At 21.1% G+C, this 22,453-nt stretch overlaps 3 protein-coding genes across 6 annotated transcripts; 2 read left to right on the top strand and 1 right to left on the bottom strand.

The window, feature by feature from the left end:
- The first annotated feature begins 218 nt into the window (after positions 1-218).
- LOC413118 (neuroblastoma-amplified sequence) lies at positions 219-7,501 on the top strand. Its single transcript, XM_006571321.3, has 14 exons — positions 219-378; positions 533-767; positions 871-1,289; positions 1,378-1,761; positions 1,843-2,053; positions 2,133-2,359; positions 2,416-3,998; positions 4,079-4,378; positions 4,454-4,742; positions 4,842-5,153; positions 5,222-5,624; positions 5,705-6,633; positions 6,754-6,876; positions 6,958-7,501. The coding sequence occupies exons 1-14, from the start codon at positions 292-294 to the stop codon at positions 7,231-7,233; spliced, it is 5,778 nt and encodes a 1,925-aa protein (XP_006571384.2). The 5' UTR covers positions 219-291; the 3' UTR covers positions 7,234-7,501.
- Positions 7,502-8,419: 918 nt separating this feature from the next.
- On the top strand, positions 8,420-9,701 carry LOC412240 (DNA repair protein complementing XP-A cells homolog). Its single transcript, XM_395702.6, has 5 exons — positions 8,420-8,607; positions 8,695-8,806; positions 8,887-9,011; positions 9,094-9,370; positions 9,441-9,701. Exons 1-5 carry the CDS (start codon positions 8,462-8,464, stop codon positions 9,600-9,602), a joined length of 822 nt encoding a protein of 273 aa, XP_395702.3. The 5' UTR covers positions 8,420-8,461; the 3' UTR covers positions 9,603-9,701.
- A 147-nt stretch (positions 9,702-9,848) lies between these two features.
- LOC550724 (3-hydroxy-3-methylglutaryl-coenzyme A reductase) lies at positions 9,849-22,148 on the bottom strand. 4 transcript variants are annotated; one of them, XM_016917814.2, is made up of 10 exons: positions 18,753-18,886; positions 18,362-18,418; positions 14,652-14,851; positions 14,430-14,541; positions 14,043-14,130; positions 13,675-13,972; positions 13,444-13,595; positions 12,282-12,822; positions 10,921-12,161; positions 9,849-10,835 (listed from the first exon to the last, which is right to left on the bottom strand). In XM_016917814.2, exons 3-10 carry the CDS (start codon positions 14,820-14,822, stop codon positions 10,712-10,714), a joined length of 2,727 nt encoding a protein of 908 aa, XP_016773303.1. In that variant the 5' UTR covers positions 14,823-14,851; positions 18,362-18,418; positions 18,753-18,886; the 3' UTR covers positions 9,849-10,711. The 4 variants fall into 4 exon arrangements, with proteins under 4 accessions (XP_016773303.1, XP_623118.1, XP_006571385.1 ...); XM_623115.6 differs by lacking the exon at positions 18,753-18,886 and adding an exon at positions 18,701-18,718; XM_006571322.3 differs by lacking the exons at positions 18,362-18,418; positions 18,753-18,886 and adding an exon at positions 21,979-22,148.
- Between the last annotated feature and the right edge of the window lie 305 nt (positions 22,149-22,453).

Below are 22,453 nucleotides of genomic sequence, written 5' to 3'. Positions count from 1 at the left end.
ACACATGTCTTTTACGCAACTTACATCCTCAAAATTATAACTCGATATAAAATTCTAAATAAATTTTAAGAATTATATGCATAATTCGTTTATTAATTAATATTTTTAACTAATATGTATAAAAACAATTAAATAATTTTTATTTAAATTTATTTATCTACATATCTTAAAGATAAGAGAAAATATATATGACATTATGAGTTGCATTAATGTGATTTGTCAAATCCTGACTGATTTCACTTCCAAATCTAGATTTTTATTGAAGTAGTAGGTTATGTTTCTTATTAAAAAATGGTTAATTCCAATGAATTATCAAATAAACCAATACTTTATGAATTATTAGAATATTTTATTCGAAAACAAGAACCAGAATTAATAGTAAGTTTACATTCATATATTCAAAAAAAGAAAAGAAAGAAATTCATATAAAATACATATTTTAAATCTATACACATTTATAAAATATAATATAAACATTTTAAATTTATATAATTTAAATCTATTTAAATTTATAAAGTTATAATTATTTCAGAAATGTAAAAATGATACTATAATATTGCCTACAACAGGAACAATAAAAAATGCACTTAGATATCTTAATAACAGATATTCTTTACCAGAAAGTATATCACAACAAATTAGTCTTACTCTACCATGGAAGTTTGCAATTGGAGATCATGGACGTTTGCTTGCTATTTTGCAAGAAAATATTATAGAGATTCGAAAAGCAAAAGATGAATATTCTTCCATTATTGGAAAAGCTTCTGGTAAAAAATATATAATTCATAATTCTTTATATATAATTTTTTAAATCTTATCTATTTTTAAAGATTTATTTTATAATTTTAAATATATTTTTTATCTTTTTAGTACCAAAAGATGCTTTTCCACAGTGGCGCAAATTAACATGGAGTCCAGATGGATCACTTTTAGTATTAGCATCTAGCAATGGTTATATTTCTTTTTACAATGCCTTGGGAAATAATATTTTTAATATTAATCCAAAAACTATATCCCAAAACCCCAATATTTTAGAAGCTGGAGATTCAATAGCTTCTATGATATTTCTTAAGCCAAAGACAAAATCTGAAAAATATTCTTATGAATTTCTATTAATTACATATAGTGGTTTGCTTAGATCATATTATATTTTAACAATTAATGAATTTGAAGCAAATTATGAATTTTCTTTTGGTACTTTTTATAAGAATGGAATAAATGCTGTTACTTATGACGAAAAACATAACTTATTTTATGTTGCTGGAAATACAATAACACAGAAATTAATGGTAATTAACACATTTTTTATATATCAATTTTATATATCAATTTTTGATTTCAATCTTTGATCAAATAAATTGAATAAATAAATTATAGTCAACAGCTTCAGATAGTGGATTGACATCATGGCGACCTCTGAATGAATATCCATATTGTAAATTATCATTTATTTTTGATGATCAATCAAAAACTAAATCACGATTTTCTATATGGAATATTATTCCTACACTAAATTTACAACCAGAATCAATCATATTCAAAATAAAAATTTCACCAAATAGTAAATTTTTAACATGTTTACATACGGATGGTTCAATATCTTTATGGAGATTACCAACTTTGTTTATGCAAAAAAAATGGAAATTATCAGAACAGCCAGATTTCAATATACCCAATCCCTTAGGACATGCAAGATCAAAAAAATTTCCACCAGGTGTTACTGAATTCCATCCAATAGATATTGGTTGGTGGTCTGATGAGGTAATATTTTTTTTTAAATATATAGATAAATATATTTAAATACATAATTATATTAATTTTAATCTATTAATATTTTCAAAGGCAATTATAATTGCAAGATGTTCAGGATCTACTTCTGTATGTTCTATAAACAATCTAAAGAATCTTTTAGGCGCAAGTCCTGAATTTTTAGCTGGACAACCTCAAATATATGAACTTTGTTCAGATCGAGGCTTTTTATGCCTAGATTGTGAAACATACATAACAAGTAAAAAACGAAATAGAGAATCTAATACAGATTGTCAAACATTAGGTTTGTAATATAGCTTTTAATTAATTACCAACATATATTTTCTGTGATAATAATGTAATATATTAATTTATTTTTTAAGAATTTCCTTCAGAAAGTGGAGAAGAAAATGGAGAAGATGAATTAGAACCAATTAGTATATTAAATTATACAACAAGTTTAATTCAAAGTACCTTATACTCTATTACTGATATTGAAAAATTTCAGCCTAAGAAAAAAAAATCAAAAGTATTGTTTAGAACATATAGAATTCTTGGACTTAAAAGTACAACACCTGAAGAACTTTATTCAAGAAAAATCGATATAGAGGTATGAATATTTATAAAATTTTAAGTCTCTAAAATAAATAAAAAATTGTATTATAGGAATATGAGGAAGCATTGGCTTTGGCAAATATGTATAATTTAGATACAGACTTGGTATATCAAACACAATGGCGAAAATCTGAATTATCATTAAATGCTATTCAAAAACATTTGAGTAAAGTTACAAAAAGATCTTGGGTTTTACATGAATGCATTACTCGAGTTCCAGACACTATCGAAGCAGCAAGAGAATTGTTGAATTTTGGATTAAAAGGTGCTAATTTGGAAACTTTGCTAGCAATTGGAACTTGTGATAATGGAAAATTTGTAATAGATAATATCGATGAAGATTGGAATGAAATGAATGAAGCTAATGTAAATTTAAGACAGTTACAAAAAATAAATCAGATACTTGAAAAAATTGATATAAAATATTTATCTGAAGCTCAGAAAGATTTAATTAAATATAGAAGAAAACTGCTAGATCATTTAGATAAATTACTCACATATGAAATTATTTTAAATTCTTCTTTGAAGTATGACAAAAATTTTTATGAAGAATTTCGGCAATTTTCAGCTATTGAAAATGCAATTAAATTTGCGAAAAATGGAAATTGTCGAGAAGTTGAAATTATGTTTATATATTATGGCGAATATATACTACCTCATTGGTTAGCAATTATTAACTTCTTCCCAGAAACTTTAAATCCATTGAAATATAAAAAACTTTTACCAGAATGTGATATTAATGGACAATTATTTTTACTCAATCGACGTGAATTACGACAAAAAGATTGGGTTGAAAGAACTGAATTCAATGAGATAATTAATTTAGAAAATAATGATAAATCACAATTACTTTACGATTATGATCCATCATTATCTGTATATAGAAACACTTTACTTACACCAGAATTGCTACAAAATTGGTACGAGTCACGAGCTTATCAAATTGAAAGAAATAGTTGTATGGTTGATAATGCTTTACAATTAATAAAGATTGCTAAATCACATAATATTACTGGTTTAGACAATTTATTGCTAGATTTGGAAACCTTAGATGATCTTATTTATAAAGTTTATCTAGAAGATTTGTCTTTAGATCAATTACAAAAATTATCTAATTTAGAAAAAATTAAACTATTAATGAGTATGACTACTGAAAAAACTTTTGTGAATGATATAAAAAATTTTGTATTACCATTTATAAAAAGAAGGCATCAATATCTAGGTGGGGAATTACAAAAACATTTGTTTAGTGATTATTTAATATCCACTAGCAAAGATAATTTAAAATTATCTGTCAAGTTTTTTGAATATTTAAAACAATCTTGTGATAATGAAATTCTTCAAATGATAGAGAATATTGTGACTTTAGCATTAGATTGCATATATGCTTGTAATGATCCTAATATGTACGAAACAGCAATATGTATTGTAGATTCCATCGCTAAAGATCGTGATGTAAAAAAGACAAATACTATGAACATTTTATTAGAAGAGCTTGAGAAAGAACTTGAATGCACTAAAATTTTAAATAAATATAGTGTTAAAACTACATTAAATTCATTACAAAAAATTAAAAATAATCCTGAAGCTGCAAAACAACTTCTAATTCAAATGGCAAGAAGTTTAAATAAAAGGTAAACAATTAAGTATATTTTTTATTTTTTCTTTTTTATTAATATATATCTCATATTTAATAATTTATATTTAATTTAAGAATATCACCTTCAGATGAGAAACAATGGGCTCAACTATTGAATGAAATGTTAGAAATTCATAGTCTAATTTTTACATGCATTGATACAGAAATATGTTTTGAAATATGTGTATCAGCACGATTGGTATCAGGAGTTAAATCTAATATACAAAATTGTGCTAATTTAATTGAAACTAAGAAAAACGAACAATCATTATTAAAAGTGTCTTATGAAAAAACAGTGAATTTAATCTTAGATGCTAGTAAAGAATATTTTAATAGTTCTAAATCTTTGATTGATTTTAATATGGAGTTAGCTAAGTAAGTTTTTTTAATTCTAATGCGTTTTTCTAATTTAATTTTTTATTTTCATTTCTATATATAATATAATTTTAGAACTTGCCTTCATCTAATTGAAGATGATAATGCACAAATAAAAGAAGAATATGATCTTATTAATTCACTTCAAATTTTGAATGAATTCAATATCAATATATTACCACTTCAAGTACGATTAATGCAAGATAGATTACAATTAATAAAAGATTGTTTAAATAAACGAGAAGATGCTCATAGAAGTCGTCAAAGATTATTAACATTAGCAAATTATTTACGAATAGAAAGGAATAATAGCAGAATGCGAGAAGGAAAAGTTTTGGAATTAATTGCAAAAAAAGCACTCGAGGTAGAATTGTTTTAAAATTATCATTTAATTACTTATTTATATATAACTAATTATTAGATAATTAGTAGATAATTAATATATAATTTGTGACTATAATAGGTAAAAGATTTTAATGTTTGCGCTGCTACTTGTCAACAATTAATACAAAATAATTACATTTCTGCCTGGACAGTTGCTTTAGAATTAGGATTTTGTGAAGATTATGAAGATCTAAAAACTAGACAAAAATATTTGTGGTTCGCAATAAACAATGGATCGAATGATATATTAAGCAAAGCATTAGATCAGATACATTTAATAGAAATACAAATAATACATAAAAATTTAGAATTATGGATACCCGCTGATTCACCATCCGATGATTTTAATGATGCAGATAGTGAAGAAGAATTTATAGATGCATTAACTACTGTAAGAAATGTATTATACGATTTTTAACGGAGAAAATGGAACTATACTAAACTATTGTCAATTTACAGCCTCAAGTAGAAACTAAAGAATTTGTTCCTAAAGTTTTAGAAACTTCTACCGAAATAGTGAAAACTTCTGCAAACATAATGAAAGGCTCAACTTTTAATTTAATAAAAATTATTAGTGATACAAATTTTTGGAAATCTAAATTAAAATTTAATTTTTCTAATAATCAAGATAATGATACAGGAAATGAAAATTATATATATGATGATGATGTTCAAAGTTTTCCATGTTTTTATGAAGACTTACATAAAAATTGTAAAATCAGTAATTTTGATACAAAATATACAAATTATTCTATGCCAGATATACAAATTACCCAGCTCAAATGCTGTCGTGCTCTTTTAAGAATTACTATGTTAAATGAGTCTTCTTGTTGTGGCTTAGAAGTGAGTGATATTAACCATTGTAAGTATACCATATTCACTTATTTGAATATGTGGATATAATATCAAATATTGGACAAATGAATTTTTTTCTTATTTTAGTATTCTTAGAATGTGCAAAATATACTATACAACAAGATTGGTTACTAGGTATGGCATATTTATTTAGTGTACAAAAAAATTATATATCAGAAGTGCATAATATTTTAACAGAATTTCCACAAATAGAATTATATATTCAAACTCTAATGTACTATTATTGTTTGGAATTGTACAAAACTTTACATAAAAATTTTGAAAATTTATATTTATATAGTCCATTGAGTTTAATATGGAAAATGATGAGTGTAATACATAAATGCAAAGAATCTGATATTTATGAATCATTTAAATATTTACAAACATGTTTCTTCAAAAGATATGGAATAAAAAATATAACATTTTTTGAAATAAATCAAGAAATAGAAGATAATAGTAAAGTTGAAGACTATAAAGAGAGAGATAAATTTAATATTTCACTTAGTCAAAATTCAAATCAATCAATTGAAAAATTGAAAGAAGAAAAAATTTCCACAGAAAATTTGCAATATGATAACAGACTAACACGAAACGTGTCTGAATCTAATGATAAAAATGATGTAGAATGGACCGATAATTGGGGAAATTTTTCAGATGAAGATGTAATAGAAAATGTAGCAAATGGAAAAAGTACGTTAAATCAAAAAATGTATATAGAAAATATTTCTCTTACAAAAGATATAGGAGAATGTGTAACAGAAAAAGAACGCTTTGAAGCTTTTGAAAAAATATTTAATAAAATACAAAATATTGATCATTTTTATGAAGTGAAAAAATTATTGTTGCAATGGCCAAAATTTGAAGATTCTGAATATATAAAAGTTGATAAACATCCAATTTTAAAAATGATGAAAATAGTTAATATTTATATCGTGGAAAAAGAAAAAAATAAACATAATAAACAAATTTTTGAAGAATATAAGGAATTAATAAAAACATTATCTTCAACAAATGTAATGTTTCATAATATAAATTATTAAACATAAAAAATTCATTTTAAAATTAAGAAATATAATTTACTATATATTTACTATATAATGAATTTAAATAATTCAGAAAATTATTTGCAATAGGTACTCAAGGAATTCTTGAACATGGAAGAAATTCCTCTTGAACATGCAATTTATATTAGATTGGATATTGATAATTCAGAATTTCATGAAGAAGCAATAAATATTCTTAAAGAAAAACATGAAGTATGTATAAGCACATGCTTTAAAAAGATTAAAATTTATTTTATATATTTTATATTTTATATATTTTATTATATATTTTAGGAAATCATATTATCAGCACCAATATTAGAAATGTTATTTTTGAAAAATTTGACAGCGACTTTCGACCCAAATCACGAAATATTTAATCGAATCATTGAACATGTATTTATAAATCGATCCTTAACAAATGTAAAGGAAAATGCAGAAATTCTTGTGCAAGAATTAAAGAAAAAAAATCAAATTGCTTATGCTTTGTATATAATTAAATTAATGGAAGATATACCGCCATCTTTATGTACATTTAGTACTTGTTTCGAACTTTTGATGAGAAAATAATTATTTATTATTATTAAATTTGTAATGCATGTTTGATAAATATTTAAATTTATGCAAGTTGTAATATGTAATATGTATTTCATTCACGAAATGTAAAAAAGATTCTTTAAGAAAAAGTAATTTATAATTAAACAAAGCTTTCAAATTGCGTATACATTAGATAATTTGAAATTAATACTTTGAATAAATATTTGAATATGTCTATATTATAAATATTTATTACAATATATGTGTAAATATAAATATGATTGTATAATTAAAATACATTTTAAAGAAAAGTATTTATTTTTTACTACTATCTTCTGCAATTCTTTTTAAATATTTAAATTTTAGAAAACTTGAAATATATATAAAAAAATAAAAGAATAGCAACATCATTATTTATTACAATTCGAATTTTATTATTTACCTCTTTTAAAATAAACTTATAATTTGTTTTAAAATAAAATGATTAAAATATAAACACAAATACATTTTTATTTATTTTAATTCAAAATTCAATTTAGATAAAAGAACTTGTAATCATAATTAATTTACATGATAAAATAAAATTATGATTATATTTTGATTTTTTTATAAAATTTATTTAATTAATATAATTTAATTTTCTATTTTAAACTTTCTATAAAAATAATACGAAATTTCGGGGAACGTAAAATCAATATGCTATTGAAAAAAAAATGGCGAACTAATGGTCGATGTTAGATGTATATAAAATTAAAAGATAAATTAAGTGAATTGTTGTGCAATGAGAATATATTTATATATAAATTTGGAAATTTAATGTAAAATTTGTTGAATAATTTTATACAATTTTATATAATTTTATATAATCTTATATATAATTATATGAGATATAATAAATTTTTTATTATTTTATATTTTTTAGTAACCACAATCAGTATATTAATACTAAAAAGAATATTTATTACAGTATGAAATGAAAAATGATTTATATTTTTTATTATATTACAAACTGAAGAAAAAATTCGTATATTATAAATTCATATGATATGAATCATTACAAAGTGTTTATTTACATTTAATTTATAAACTATAAGTTGTATATATATATATATGTATGTAAGTTGTGTTATATTTACGAGAATTAAGTATTATATAAAAAATAATATTAAACAATGAATTTATTGATTTTTTTTATAATTTTTAGATTGATTTTCAGTTATTTTTAAAAAAATTTTGCTTTGTAAAAATATTATTATAGAAAATGTCTGTATTAGAAATGAATAATCCATCTAAAGATAAAGAAATAATAGAAAATTCTCAGCACTTTAAAGAGCGTGCAGAGCGAAATCGTCAAAAAGCATTACTTTTAAAAAAATCTAAGATAATTTCTCATCCTTACATAAAAAGGTATATTAGAATTAATTAATATCTTTGGAATATTATTATTAGATAAAAAAATAAATATTTTTTAATAAAAATATCCAAATTTTAAAGTGAATGTAAAGATTCAACAAAAGGTGCATGCTTAAAAATTCAAGGACAACATGTTATAGATAGTGGAGGAGGTTTTCTTATAGAAGAAAGTGATGACTTAGAAGAACAAATGGTATAATAATTAAAAATATTTTAAAATTTATAAGATTAAATTTTATATCTTATTTAGGAATTAATGCTTATTTTTATTAGCTAAAAATAACATCAGAACCTGCTCCTATTGTTGTTAATTTACCTCATTGTGAAGAATGTAAAAATGAATTTAAAGATTCATATCTTCTACAAACATTTGATATATCCGTATGTGATAAATGCAGGTACAAACATATAAGTACAAATTAATAATTATTTTAAGATAAACTTTTAAAATATTATAAATAATTTTTTTTTTTATTCCAGAGATCCAAAGGGCAAGCATTCTTTAATTACAAAAACTGAAGCAAAACAAGAATATCTATTAAAAGATTGTGATTTTGATAAAAGAGAACCTCCATTAAAATATATCACAAAAAAAAATCCCCATAATGTAAATTGGGGCGAAATGAAATTGTATTTGCAATTGCAAATAGAACAGAGAGCTTTAGAAGTATGGGGTTCTGAAGAAAAATTATTAAAAGAAAAAGAATTACGTGATGTTAAAAGAGAAGGAATTAAAATTAAAAAATTTAATAAGAAGGTAATAAACATATTTATATCAACAAAAGTACAAAATAATATTAATACAAACTAGACTGTTTGTTTTATAGATTAAACAATTAAGAATGCAAGTTAGGAGTTCTTTGTATGATAAAACATCAAAAGCATCTCATACACATGAATTTGGAGAAGATTTATATAATGAAGATAATGATACATATACACATAGCTGCATTACTTGTGGATATGAAGAAACATATGAAAAAATGTAAATCTTATAGTAATAATGAATTTTATATTTATTATTGAGTTGTTTTTTTGAAAATATAATTTTTGTATATTAAATAAATTTGTTTATTATTCAAATAGAACATATACATTTGAAAAAAATTTTCCTTATTTATTTATTTAATATAATCAATATTATTTATTTACTATAATATATATATATCTTTTTTTTTATTTAATTGTAAATTTAATTTAAATTTCTTTTTCATAATAATAAAATTTTATATATAATACATATTTAATTTTTTTATTATTAATTAAGTAATAAAAAAAATATATAATTTAATTTGTATTTATATTTTAATATCATATATTCATAAGACATATTTAGAAGATTGATTCTAATGATTAAAACAAACACAGGAGTTAGTATGTAAAGTTTAAAATTTATTTATTAAATTATGAGCAATTTAAGTTTATATTAGATAAAATAAGATGGTGAAAAAAACAAAGCTATCTTATTGAATCTCGTTTTGTTTAATGTAACTTTAATTGTTTATAATTTAATAAATTAATCTCGAATAACATTTTGATATACTAATTTTTGTTTATTTTAGCTTCTAGAATTAATCCTGCAAAAATGTTGCATAAATATATTAACATTCTGTATATATATATATTTCTTTTTTAAGTAAAACAATTTGATTGATTTGATATACTACATAATGTACAGTTCTCGATCATATTTTTTTTTCACTATTATAAAATAACTTAACTACAACTAAAAATCAATATTGCATAATGTATAAAAATATGACTGTATAGGCAAAAAAAAAATAATCTTTACATTATATTAATTTTATACAACCATAGTTAATTACATATTTCACTATAAATTAAGAATATATATATTCCTCCACATTAAAAATTATTTTTGTATCTGATGCAATTTATATCATTATAATTTTTTTTTATTAAATTATAGAAATATTATTTCATTGTATTTATTTATATTTTAATTTTTTTTAAGAATATCTTATTTCATGTACATAAAAAAGTATTATTTATTAGAAATATTATGTACTAATAGTTATATGATACAAAATAATCTACTAAAAATTAAAAATAAACTTTTTTATGTATATGATTAATGTTAAGATTTTTCTAGAAGTCCCTTACAAACATTTTGTACAGGTTGTAAAAGATTTGGCACAGACAATTTAGTTCCTGTATATTTTTGAGGAACACTCATCGCATTTGTTACAGTGGTCGATGATCTAAAATAAAATTATGATATGAATTTTGTACTATATAAAAATATATATATTTAATATTTAAATATTATTTATTTAATTTCTATACCTATTGTGCCGAAGATGACTTTTGACTAAATGACCAGCCGTAAGTGCAGCCATTAATGACAATTCACCGGCAAGTACCGTCGCACATACTATTCTAGCTAATCTGCTTGCATTTTCACCGGGTTCATCACTATGTGCACCTTTAACACCTAATATAGATAAACACGCGCCTTGTGCAGGAAGAATAGTTCCGCCTCCAACAGTACCTATTTCTATACTAGGCATTGTACAAGACACATATAAATCTGAACCATCTGTTCCCCATGGTTCCATCAAAGTCATGCAATTACTACTTCCAACATTCTGTGCAGGATCTTGACCCGTAGCTATAAAGATTGCAGTTACAATATTTGCAGCATGTGCATTAAAGCCACCTATACTGCCAGCTATAGCAGATCCAATCATATTTTTACTTATATTCACATCAACTAAAGCATGAACAGATGTTTTTAACACATTTGTAACAATATCTGCAGGTACAACTGCTTCGCAAACCACACTTTTGCCTCTACCACAAACCCAATTTACTGCTGCTGGCTTTTTATCCGTGCAAAAATTACCGCTTAATGATAATATTTCCATATCAGGAAAATGTTCTTTCACTGTATTTAATGATTTTTCAGTTCCTTTAGATAACATATTCATTCCCATAGCGTCACCAGTAGTTGCTACAAAACGAATAAACAAATGCCTGCCAGCAATACGTATATTAATCTTTGTCAAACGTGCAAATCTACTGGTTAAATTAAAACTATTTTTCATTTCTTTAAAATTATCAGGATCTTGCATCCATGCCATAGCTTCACTTGCTCTAACAATATTTGGAAATCTCACAACTGGTCCTCTAGTCATTCCATCAGCAACTACACGGCTTGTTACACCACATTTTAACAATGCTCTACTACCACGATTTGTAGATGCTACTAAACATCCTTCTGTTGTTGCCATTGGTACATAATACAATTCACCATCAAGTAATAATGGACCAGCAATTCCAAGTGGTACTGGTACATATCCCATGACATTCTCACAACAAGCTCCTAATACTTTACTATAATCATAATCTTTATATGGCAAATTGGAAAGATAATCAAGGAAATTTCCAGCCTCTCCTATTATAAAACGCCTGATTTCTACACCCCGTTCCATATCACCAACTGCTTTTTCTAATTGATAAGCAGCTATATGATTGTTCTTTACCAATTGAATTACTTCTTCATCTGTTAATCCATTTGCACCAAGCTATAGGTTTAAAAATTTAAAAATATTATAAATTGATTTAAAAATATTGTAAAAAATTGAAAAAAATATATAGATATTACTACTAAAAAATATATATATATTTATAACACTTTTATTTACCTCAGATTTGTATATTTTAAGACATTCTTCTACAGATCTGGGAATTTGTGAAAATAGATTTTTATCGTTTGATGTATTTACAGTACATTGTTTTTCATCTATTTGTTCTTCTTTGCCATCAATCCAAGGTATAGAAATAGTTTGCATTTTAGCAAAAGATAATTTGAATGGCATTTTGGTGGTAAGAAAAGAAAAATTCATATCTTCATTTTCATTCTCTTTATCTTTTACATATTCAATTTCAAATTTTTTTTCTTTCATATATTCATTTTCAATCTTTTCTTCTGTATCATCTTCTACTTTGAATTGTAATTGTTTAGCAATATCTTCTTTATCTTCGAAGAAAATAAATTTAATTGCGAGTGCAAGAAGAAGGATCAATATCACAATATTATCTGCACTAACAGATAGCCAATTCATTAAATAACCCTTGACTTCAGACGAATCTTCAGTTTCATTATAAGAATTCACTATGACATGTGAATTTGTAGAAGATACTTTGCCTTCTACCGTATCTTCGCTTTCTTCACTTTTGAAACGACTGAAATGAGTATTTTATATCAATGACTATTAATGATGTGACATTGATGTAATTTTTTAAATTTATAAATCATTAATTTTATTGTACCTTTTGATATATAATAATAATTTATATAAATTAATCTTATAAATTACGAATCGATTGATATTACTTTTATGTATTATTTCAAAGAAACTTGAATTTTTTATAAAGATAATAATTATCATCATTCTTAACTCGACACAGGAGTGTCATATACTGTTTCCTTAACATCTAAAGGGATAAAGGAACCCAAACCTCAACAAGATACTATCTCTTTTTGCATAATTCATTGAATATGAATTAAATACTTATGAATTATTACATATTCATTGAATATGATTTAAATATACTTATGCTACTATGTAATAAGTTGAACCTGACCCGTGGAAGTTAAGAAGAAGGAAACTCAAACAAAAAATAAACTCAAGAAAAAAAAATACACATCTTACGGGGCAGATTTGTGATAACTTTTTGTCAGTTTTTTTTTTTCTATTGTTAGTTGTTATCTGATGTATAAAATATAAAGTTCATTTCAAGCGGAAACACGATTTATATATTATATATTATAAAAAGCAGAAAATAAACACAAAAATGTAGTACCTGTTGGCATGTACTACAAATAGACCAGCAATCATGATTAATTTAACGCGTTCTACTACTGGATTTGGTTTCTGATCCTCCTCGTCTAATGGATGCATCATAAAAATTTTATCAGCACTTAATGGTTTCATTGTATTAGTTTCGCGAGAAAGCTGAAAAATAATATATATACATATTTTATATATATATTTATTCTAATAATTAACATGAAAATATCTCAAGAAAATTTACCTCAAGAATAAGTGATAAACATGCAGGATAAAATGTCATGAAAACAATATAATTTACAACAACTCCCAAGCAAGCGAAACTGCATAAAATTTCTAATCTTCTAACTCCAGATAAGGATCCTATGCTAATAAGTAAAGTTTCCACTAAAGTATCTAATGTAATAGTTGGCCCTAAAAGCGACATGCCACGAGCAATATTTGCTCGCACTTCTTCTTTGTTTCTGGAACTTAAAGCCAACTGTGCTAAAACAGCGGCCTTCGAAAGATCAATAATAAGCAAGAAAAAGAACAGTGCATCCCTGAAAAATAATGAATTTACTCAACGGAATAATATATAAATAATATATTTCTAGATTTCGAATAACTTACTTTAAATCGGAAATATCACTGCGTCCAAAATTCACTACACTAGATGTGAACACAACACTGGAAAATACAGTAAAGAGGCCAGCAATACCTAACAAAATATTATATTTAAGTATTTTTACCAAATTTTAATGATTAGATTTTATGTAAATTCGATAATTAATTGTCATCACGTATAAAATGAAATGCTATCGCTTTCCATAAAACTTTCTCTGACACTGAAAACTTTCACGCGTATCATGAAAAGATCCGGTTATATATATAGTTGGGCAATATCATCATACATTGTTTTTTAAATACATTTTGCAATTCCGGTTTTTTAAAACTTTTATTTTTATTTGAATTAAATATATAACATTTCTCTTCAGATAAATCCATGCGATCACTTACCTAAAATATATTTTGAACCCAATTTTTGCAAATTGCGAAATTGATGATAAGTAAACAATATAGCTAAACATCGTATTATAGTCATGACTATAACATCAGCTGCATTTAAATCCTAAGAAATAATAATATATTATTTATAATATAAATATCATTTCACACCTAAAAACTAAAAATATTTTTGATCTCAAAAATTAAATCAAATTTTATTCGAAATCAACTTACATCAGAATTACATCTACCAGGTCCACAATGTGCAGTCAAAGGAACACTTGGATGTCCGTTTCCTGTCTCCATGTTCAGAATGCATGCCGTAAGTGTGAAGGTCGTCACAATGACTTCTAGGGGATGTCCAGCGCAAAACCGGCCGTGAATTTCAAAGAGACGCGTTAGCATATTTCTTTTTTCTGATAACTATTTATAATCTGAAAAATACATGAGAAAAGAATATTTTATTTGAATATTTTATTTTTTACAATACTTCTTTAACATATTGTCTGTAAAAAAATTAATTTCAAAAAATTACTCATTATATAAAGTCGAAGTTTGAGTAATTGACTTTATATAACTGTTACTACTTATATAGCTATTACAAAAAAAAAAAATGTGAAATAAATTTAAAAAAAATGTTCTTCGTCTATTAAAAATATTCTATGAAATGAACAGGAAAAATTTGTTCATTTGTGAGAAGTTCTGCTTTTTTAAAACGAAGGAAGCTGATAAAAATAAGAAAAGATAGAAACAAGGATATGAAGAAAATAAATAAAAGAACGGCTATTATAAGCTTTTGTTACATGTCAATCATATTTCAATATACTCGTTATTTTGAATTGCGCAATATAATCGAATATGAGTATATAATGAAATTAGATTTCATTTTATTAACGAAACTATTATTTCTCTTGTACTGTTTTCTCTTGTACTCGAATGTTCGAAAGTTCGATGCTGGAAAAAACTTAAGTAATGCGAAGTAAAGGTTAAGATAACAAAAATCTTAATGTACAATAATTTGAATGTTATAAATAGATATATATCTATGAATATGAATAAAGCATTTTTGGTATCAAATAATTTAAAATAATCTTGAAACTAAAAAATCTTAAAAATGGAAATTGTAGTAAAAAATGAATTTCTCTACATTCTAGATTTATATATAAGATAAATATAAACAAAAAAAGAAAAATAAATGTATAAAATAAAAAAAAGTGATAAACAAAAATAAATAAAAGTGATGATAAACATAAATTCAATGATAAACATAAACTGGAAGAATAAAATATTATTAAGGTCAGTAAATTTTCAAGATTCCATAAAAATATTTCTATATATGATTCATCATTTTTTTTTATTTTTAATGAAAATATTTATTTCGTTAAATTGATATTATAAAATTATATTTTGAAAAATATTATTTTAAAAAAAAGGCTATTAATCTCTCAATTTCTTATATCTATAAATCTTTTTTTTATATTAAAAAAAAAAGAAAAAATTTCATATATTTCATCATTCTATGCAAAAGAAGAAAAACAATTTACAAATAATAAAATAAATTAAATGTTTTTAAAAATTTTATCAATTATGATTTTAACATATAATATATTGTTATTGTTAATGAAAATATTCTCTTTATTCTCAGTATTGGTGTAATTAATGTAACAATTATCCTAAAATATTATAATACCAATATATATATATATTTGTATATTACATATAATTTTAATATTTTAGAAAACAGATTATATCATTTAGTTATAACATTTAGTCAATACCTTAACTCATGAAAAAATTATAATATATATATATATAATATAATATGATATATTATTATATCAATATATGTTTTCAAAAATCTTGCAATATGAACTTTGGAAAATTAAAGACAGGAGGAATGAATGAAATAATTGTTTATATTTGCTAACTAATTCATTATTATATGCTGTTTTGTATAGATTTTTTATAATATATATATAATTTTTTATATATGTAATATACAATTTAAAAAACATATTCTAAAGAAAATTCACATATTCATTTTAGAAATAGGATCAAGGTATAAAAGGGTATAAATATTTAAAATACATAAACAAAAAAAACATACAATTCTAGATATAATTACTTATATTAATATCACGAATTAGTCTTTTTTTATTACATTACTTTTATCAATAATATATATTTTACAATATATTTTTTAAATATAAGATATAGAATTTCATTATTAATTATAATTAATATTAATAATAATTAATATTAATATAATATTTATTAATTATAAAATTAATAAATGTAGTCATATATATATATAAATCTAATCATAAATATGAAAATAAATTAAATAAAAAAAATGATAAACGAAAAAATTTTTTTTTCAATTCATTTTTTACACGTAAAATCACTATCTAATCGCTTGTATTATAATTTCGGATACATTCCGTATATAAAATGTTTAAAATGTTTATTTAATTTTTTTTATTTTAAGAATCTTGTTATTGTTTTAAAAGAAGTCTTATTAATAACCGGTTTTTATATACCGTCTTCATGAAAGATCATCTTTTCAAAAAAAATATAGATATATTATTATTTAAAAATATTTGTAATTTTTTATGTTACACATAAAAAATAATAAAAAATCTATGCATAGGAAAAATCTATTATTTTCTTCTTTTAGAAATCTATTATTTATAAAAAAAAAAATAAAATAAATAATGATACAAATTAAATACAAATTAAAAAAATAAATGAATTAATAAGGAATATATAAATAGAAATTATTTTTAAAATAACACTAAATACAAATTATATATTTATTATTGGGAAAAATAATTCTTATTAATTTTGCTATAAAAAAAACAATAGATTTATAATTCAAATTTAAAAATATATAAAATTTACGATGCGTATAAGATTATATTTAGCAAAATAAAAAATTTAAATAAAAAATATTTTTTTATTCTTACTTTCACGGTATTTTTTAACTATTTACAATTTATAATTATACAAAATTATTCATTTTCTTTAGATAAGTTGATATAGAAAAAGATGAAAATAAGAAAAAATGTGAAAAATATTATTATTTGTTCATCAAATAAATAGAAAATATAAAAAATAGAGCATAATAAAAATGATAATAAAAATATTTCAATATATTAATTGTCTTTTAAAAAATTTTAATAAAAATTATACATATACAATTTTCTTTTCTAATTTTTTTTTTTTTTTATAAAAAATTTCATGTTTTTTTTTTATTTCATAATGATTATAATTATGCGTATTTCGTTAAATTTTTTTCTCTGTGCTTCTCATACAAAACAAACAAAGGCTATTCTCTTGTATGATCTGCATTCTTAATAGATATATCAAAATTTCCAAGTTGTTATATGTATAAACTTTAGATATAATATGCAATATTAATTATTTCTTTTAAATAAATTAGAAGAAACATATATACTAATTAATTATTAAAGAAATTTCAATCTCTTTAATAATCATTGTTAAATTCATTATTAATTCAATCATATACATATATAAAATCACATAATATATAAAATTACAAATTATATAAATAATTAAATTTCTTAAAAATAAAAATTAAATTAAAAAATCATATATAGCATTTATTATAATTCAATTACTACTTATTATATATCATATAATATAATCCTTATATAAAATATATAAAATATATAATATAGTCCTTATTATATATTATATAATATAGTCCTCAATATAATCCGTAATAATTATTATATAATATTGCTTATCTTTAAATAGAAATAATAAAATAAATGATTTTAAATAAAATAATAATATTTACACAAAAATAATTGAATCCTATTGATATAATTTATAAGTTAAAAATGGAGTTTTGATACTACCTTATTAACTCAGTTAATTGTATTGCAGACAATAATAATGACAAATATGAATAACTGTACCTTGTTAAGGTACACTCAGCAACTCGATGAAACTCTTGATATATTGTGCATGTGGTCCTGTATAACATGTATATATATTTCGTAGCACTTTTTCTTATTATTATTTTTATAACATTAATTAGAAAAATGAAAAAAAAAATACAAATATAACAAATTATTTACATGATTATGTTAATCTTATACCTTCAAAATATCTTATACCTTTAAATCTTTATAAAAAATATTTTTTAATTAATTAAAATATCGAACGATTTGATTTCAAAAACTTTATTTTTTAAATGAAAAATTAATTTTTGAACTGTTAGAATTTAAAATCACATACAAAATGAGACTACCTACTTGACACTTTGAATTTAGGATAAAAAAAAAGAAAAAGGAGGACAATACTAACAGTACGGTGTTCGCCGACTGACAAAACTGTGCTTATGCTCGGATAGCCCGATCGACCCTACAAAACATGTTTCGACCACACTCGGCAATTTTCGTCTCCCTTCCTTTCACCTTTTATGCGCACGTGTCTTTATCCTCAATTTTATCGTTTACCTATTACTATCTAAAATTATAAATTTGTACAATAAAAAAGACATAAATTAAAACATTACTTTTCATAATAATCAAAATAAATAAAATGTTCGAATTTTGTATCTATTTATTTTTTATATATGTGATTATGAATGTGATTGAATCATCTATATTATGCATATTTATTTTTATTATTTCTTTTATATTTACTTGATACATGTATATCTTTTATGTATACATATTTTATTGCTTTAGTGAATAGATGAGAGTTAAACTTTTTAAGTAAGCATACATAAGTAAGATAAGATTAATAAACTAATATTTATTTTATATCATATATTCATAGTTAATTCAAAATGATCTTCCTTTAATACAATAATGATCATTGATTAAATTTATATAAAAAAATTAATATAAATCTACAATGAAAATATTATTTATAAGAATTATACGTACACACATATATTTTTCAATTTGACTTATGAATATTTCGAAACAAATATTAAAAAAAGATGATTTAATTTTTGTATTTTAAAATTTAATTATATATAAAACATATTATGTATTAATCATTTAATAAATAATAAATTATAATTCATCAATTCACAAATGATACAATCAATTTTCACAATTTATAAAAATAATTATTAACAAACCAAAAAATATTATATTTTGTTTTTGAAATTATATAATAAATATATAAAATATATATACAATTCCTTTAACTTTTTATATAAACAAAATATAATGTAAATTTTTTTATTAGATGAAATTATGAAATAATTATGAAATAATGTAGAACAATGTGAATCGTTTAAACATTTCATTTATTTAAAAAATATAAATAAAAATTTTAATGAATCTATATTAAAATTTTAATATCAATTCTAAATTAAATAACAATATAAACATCTTGAGTTTTGTAAAAAATATATACATATAAATTATAATATTTTATATATATATAAATATCAATGCAAAAAAAACATATAAATTCTCTTATATGAAAGACAAATAAAATTTTAATTGAAAATTTTATAAATGATTTTAAATAAAAACTATTTTTAGAATTATTTTAAACGCAACAGATATGTTCAACTTTTTTAAAAAAGATGTTTTCTTTGTCAGAATTAAACTTCGTCATCTTAGTCAAATTTAGCATATTGAATAATCATAATTATAATTAATTAATAATGTTACAATATTTAATATACAAGTATGCTGCTGGTATAATTGAACAAAAGGTTTGATTATATTCTACTATAAAAAAAAATGGAAAATAAATAAAATTTATTCATTTTAATAATAGCAAATTTAGTAAAGCAAATTTAAAAAATTTTTAATTACAAAATTTAAATAAATAATTAACTATTATTTTTCAATTGCGAATGAAATAATAATAGATAATCGTTTGAAATAAAAAAAAATAGAATAAAATTTTAATATTTGAGTTTCTTGTTTTTAAGAAAATCTATTAAATTATATGATCATAAAGTCATATAATCGGTGAATTTTCAAATACCATTTTTTCAAAAAATTTATTTTTAAATGAAAATTACTAATTTTTAAATGAAAAAAAATTGATTCTATATTTTTTGTATATTTTCATATGTATATAGAAATAGAACTATCAATAATGATTCATATTTAATCGAATGTGGAGTAATAAAGCTATCGATATTCATTCATATCTAATCGAAAAATAGCCAATTAGTTGTTTAAAAATTTTTCTAATTTTTTATTTATTTTACTTAAATATTCTATATTTTCGATTTATTTTTTTATATAAAATCTGTCCGTTTATATCATCATTCTGAATTTATATTGTACATATAGTTTATTTTTAATTAAATGCGTAAAGTTTATTCTTTTTGAAAAAAAACAAAGCTTAGAGATTTAATATCACATTTTAAAATACAATTTTTGTCTATATTTCATAAATTTGAAAACATTTATTCATATTTCAATCATATTTTCAATAAATTAAAATTTTTTAATTAATTAAAAAAATAAATTGAAATTTAAAACTAAAAAATCAAGTATTTTAGTAATAATATTTCTTTTTTTATGACTTATTATATGATGTTACAATATTTATTATTATATAATATTATATATATTATATAATATTAATTTTATATTATAATTAATATTATATTAATTTATATATATTATATAATATTTATTATCTAATTATTTATTTTATTTTCAATTGAGAAATTAAAAAAAATAATTAAATTATGATATAATTTCTACATATAATTTAAATCAATAAAAAAATCAATAAATTTAAATAAAAAAAATATTCATAATTATATAATTAAAAAGTATAATCTATTAATTTATTTATTAATTATCTATTAATTTATTTATATTATAAGCTATTATATTTATTATTTATGTTTATAAAATCTATATTATACAATTTCTATAATTCTATATACATCATATATAAACTGAGAATGCTATAAAGAAAATATTAAAATATTTATGACCAATAAATTATATAATATAATAATATAAATATGAGATTTTATATAAATAATATTATAATATATATTATAACATATTATTAATGAATATTAATAAATATTTCACATAAATAATTGTTAATTTTAATAATTGTTATGTTTATTTTTTCTAAATACAGTTTTAATTTTATAAAATATTATGTAAATATATTTATAAAATATTACGTCAATTATTAATTTTACATTATTTAAAATATCACATGATATTCAAATATAAAATTATTATAACATTGTATTTATATTTTTGCACTTTCACATAAATTTTAATTGATATATAAATTTCTATTATAAATTTTTGCAAAATGTATATAATTTATTTATAATTCAACATTTAAAATGTTTATAATATTAGTGTTATAAATTAATATAATATTTCATTTAAGAAAACTATAAATATATTATTACATAACTATTATACATAAAAATAAATTTCTGAAAAACCATAATCAGTATCATTGTTATAATATAATAAAATTATCAATAAACAATAAGATTATTTTTTAAAATTAAATAATTAAATAAGCATAACCTAAAAGAAGCAAAAGTATTGAATGATTAACATACCGTAAAATTTATCCGAAAATAAAACATATTTCACATAAATAAATATTAACTACATAATAATTGATATCTCACTATATCATTTTTTTAATCATAGTTTTATATATTAATTAACATTTTATATATTAATTTTAGCTAAAATATAGCACTTTGATGTATGAATTCTAACGACATCTACAAAATTTTTTTAATAATTTGAATTAATTTTTATGATATTTTTATAATTTTTTTTTTCATTCTAGGCAAAAAGGACATTAATTAAATTTAAAAATTTTTAAATATATCTTATAAATAAATGTTAAAATTTATATATTTATATAAATTTATAATATTTAGTTAGAATTTTATAGATTTTTTTGACAATATATAGTATTTTCTATATAAGTTAATTAAATCTATATCAATTCGTTTATATAAATTTTTACAAATTATTTATGATATATATATATATATATATATATATATATCATAATATCTA

Source organism: Apis mellifera, linkage group LG1 (genome assembly GCF_003254395.2).
Source record: "Apis mellifera strain DH4 linkage group LG1, Amel_HAv3.1, whole genome shotgun sequence".
NCBI lineage: Eukaryota > Metazoa > Arthropoda > Insecta > Hymenoptera > Apidae > Apis > Apis mellifera.
Note: the sequence above shows the minus strand (reverse complement) of the source record. Positions and strands in the feature narration are given on the sequence as shown.

Coding starts and splice junctions, on each gene's coding strand:
- LOC413118 (XM_006571321.3), top strand. CDS start 292: ATGGTTAATTCCAATGAATTATCAAATAAACCAATACTTTATGAATTA. Junction 3,999..4,078: donor GCAAGAAGTTTAAATAAAAG/GTAAACAATTAA, acceptor ATTTAATTTAAG/AATATCACCTTCAGATGAGA. Junction 4,379..4,453: donor TTTAATATGGAGTTAGCTAA/GTAAGTTTTTTT, acceptor ATATAATTTTAG/AACTTGCCTTCATCTAATTG.
- LOC412240 (XM_395702.6), top strand. CDS start 8,462: ATGTCTGTATTAGAAATGAATAATCCATCTAAAGATAAAGAAATAATA. Junction 8,807..8,886: donor ATGACTTAGAAGAACAAATG/GTATAATAATTA, acceptor TATTTTTATTAG/CTAAAAATAACATCAGAACC. Junction 9,012..9,093: donor TCCGTATGTGATAAATGCAG/GTACAAACATAT, acceptor TTTTTATTCCAG/AGATCCAAAGGGCAAGCATT.
- LOC550724 (XM_006571322.3), bottom strand. CDS start 14,822: ATGCTAACGCGTCTCTTTGAAATTCACGGCCGGTTTTGCGCTGGACAT. Junction 13,973..14,042: donor AGTGATATTTCCGATTTAAA/GTAAGTTATTCG, acceptor ATTATTTTTCAG/GGATGCACTGTTCTTTTTCT. Junction 12,162..12,281: donor TTAAAATATACAAATCTGAG/GTAAATAAAAGT, acceptor TTAAACCTATAG/CTTGGTGCAAATGGATTAAC.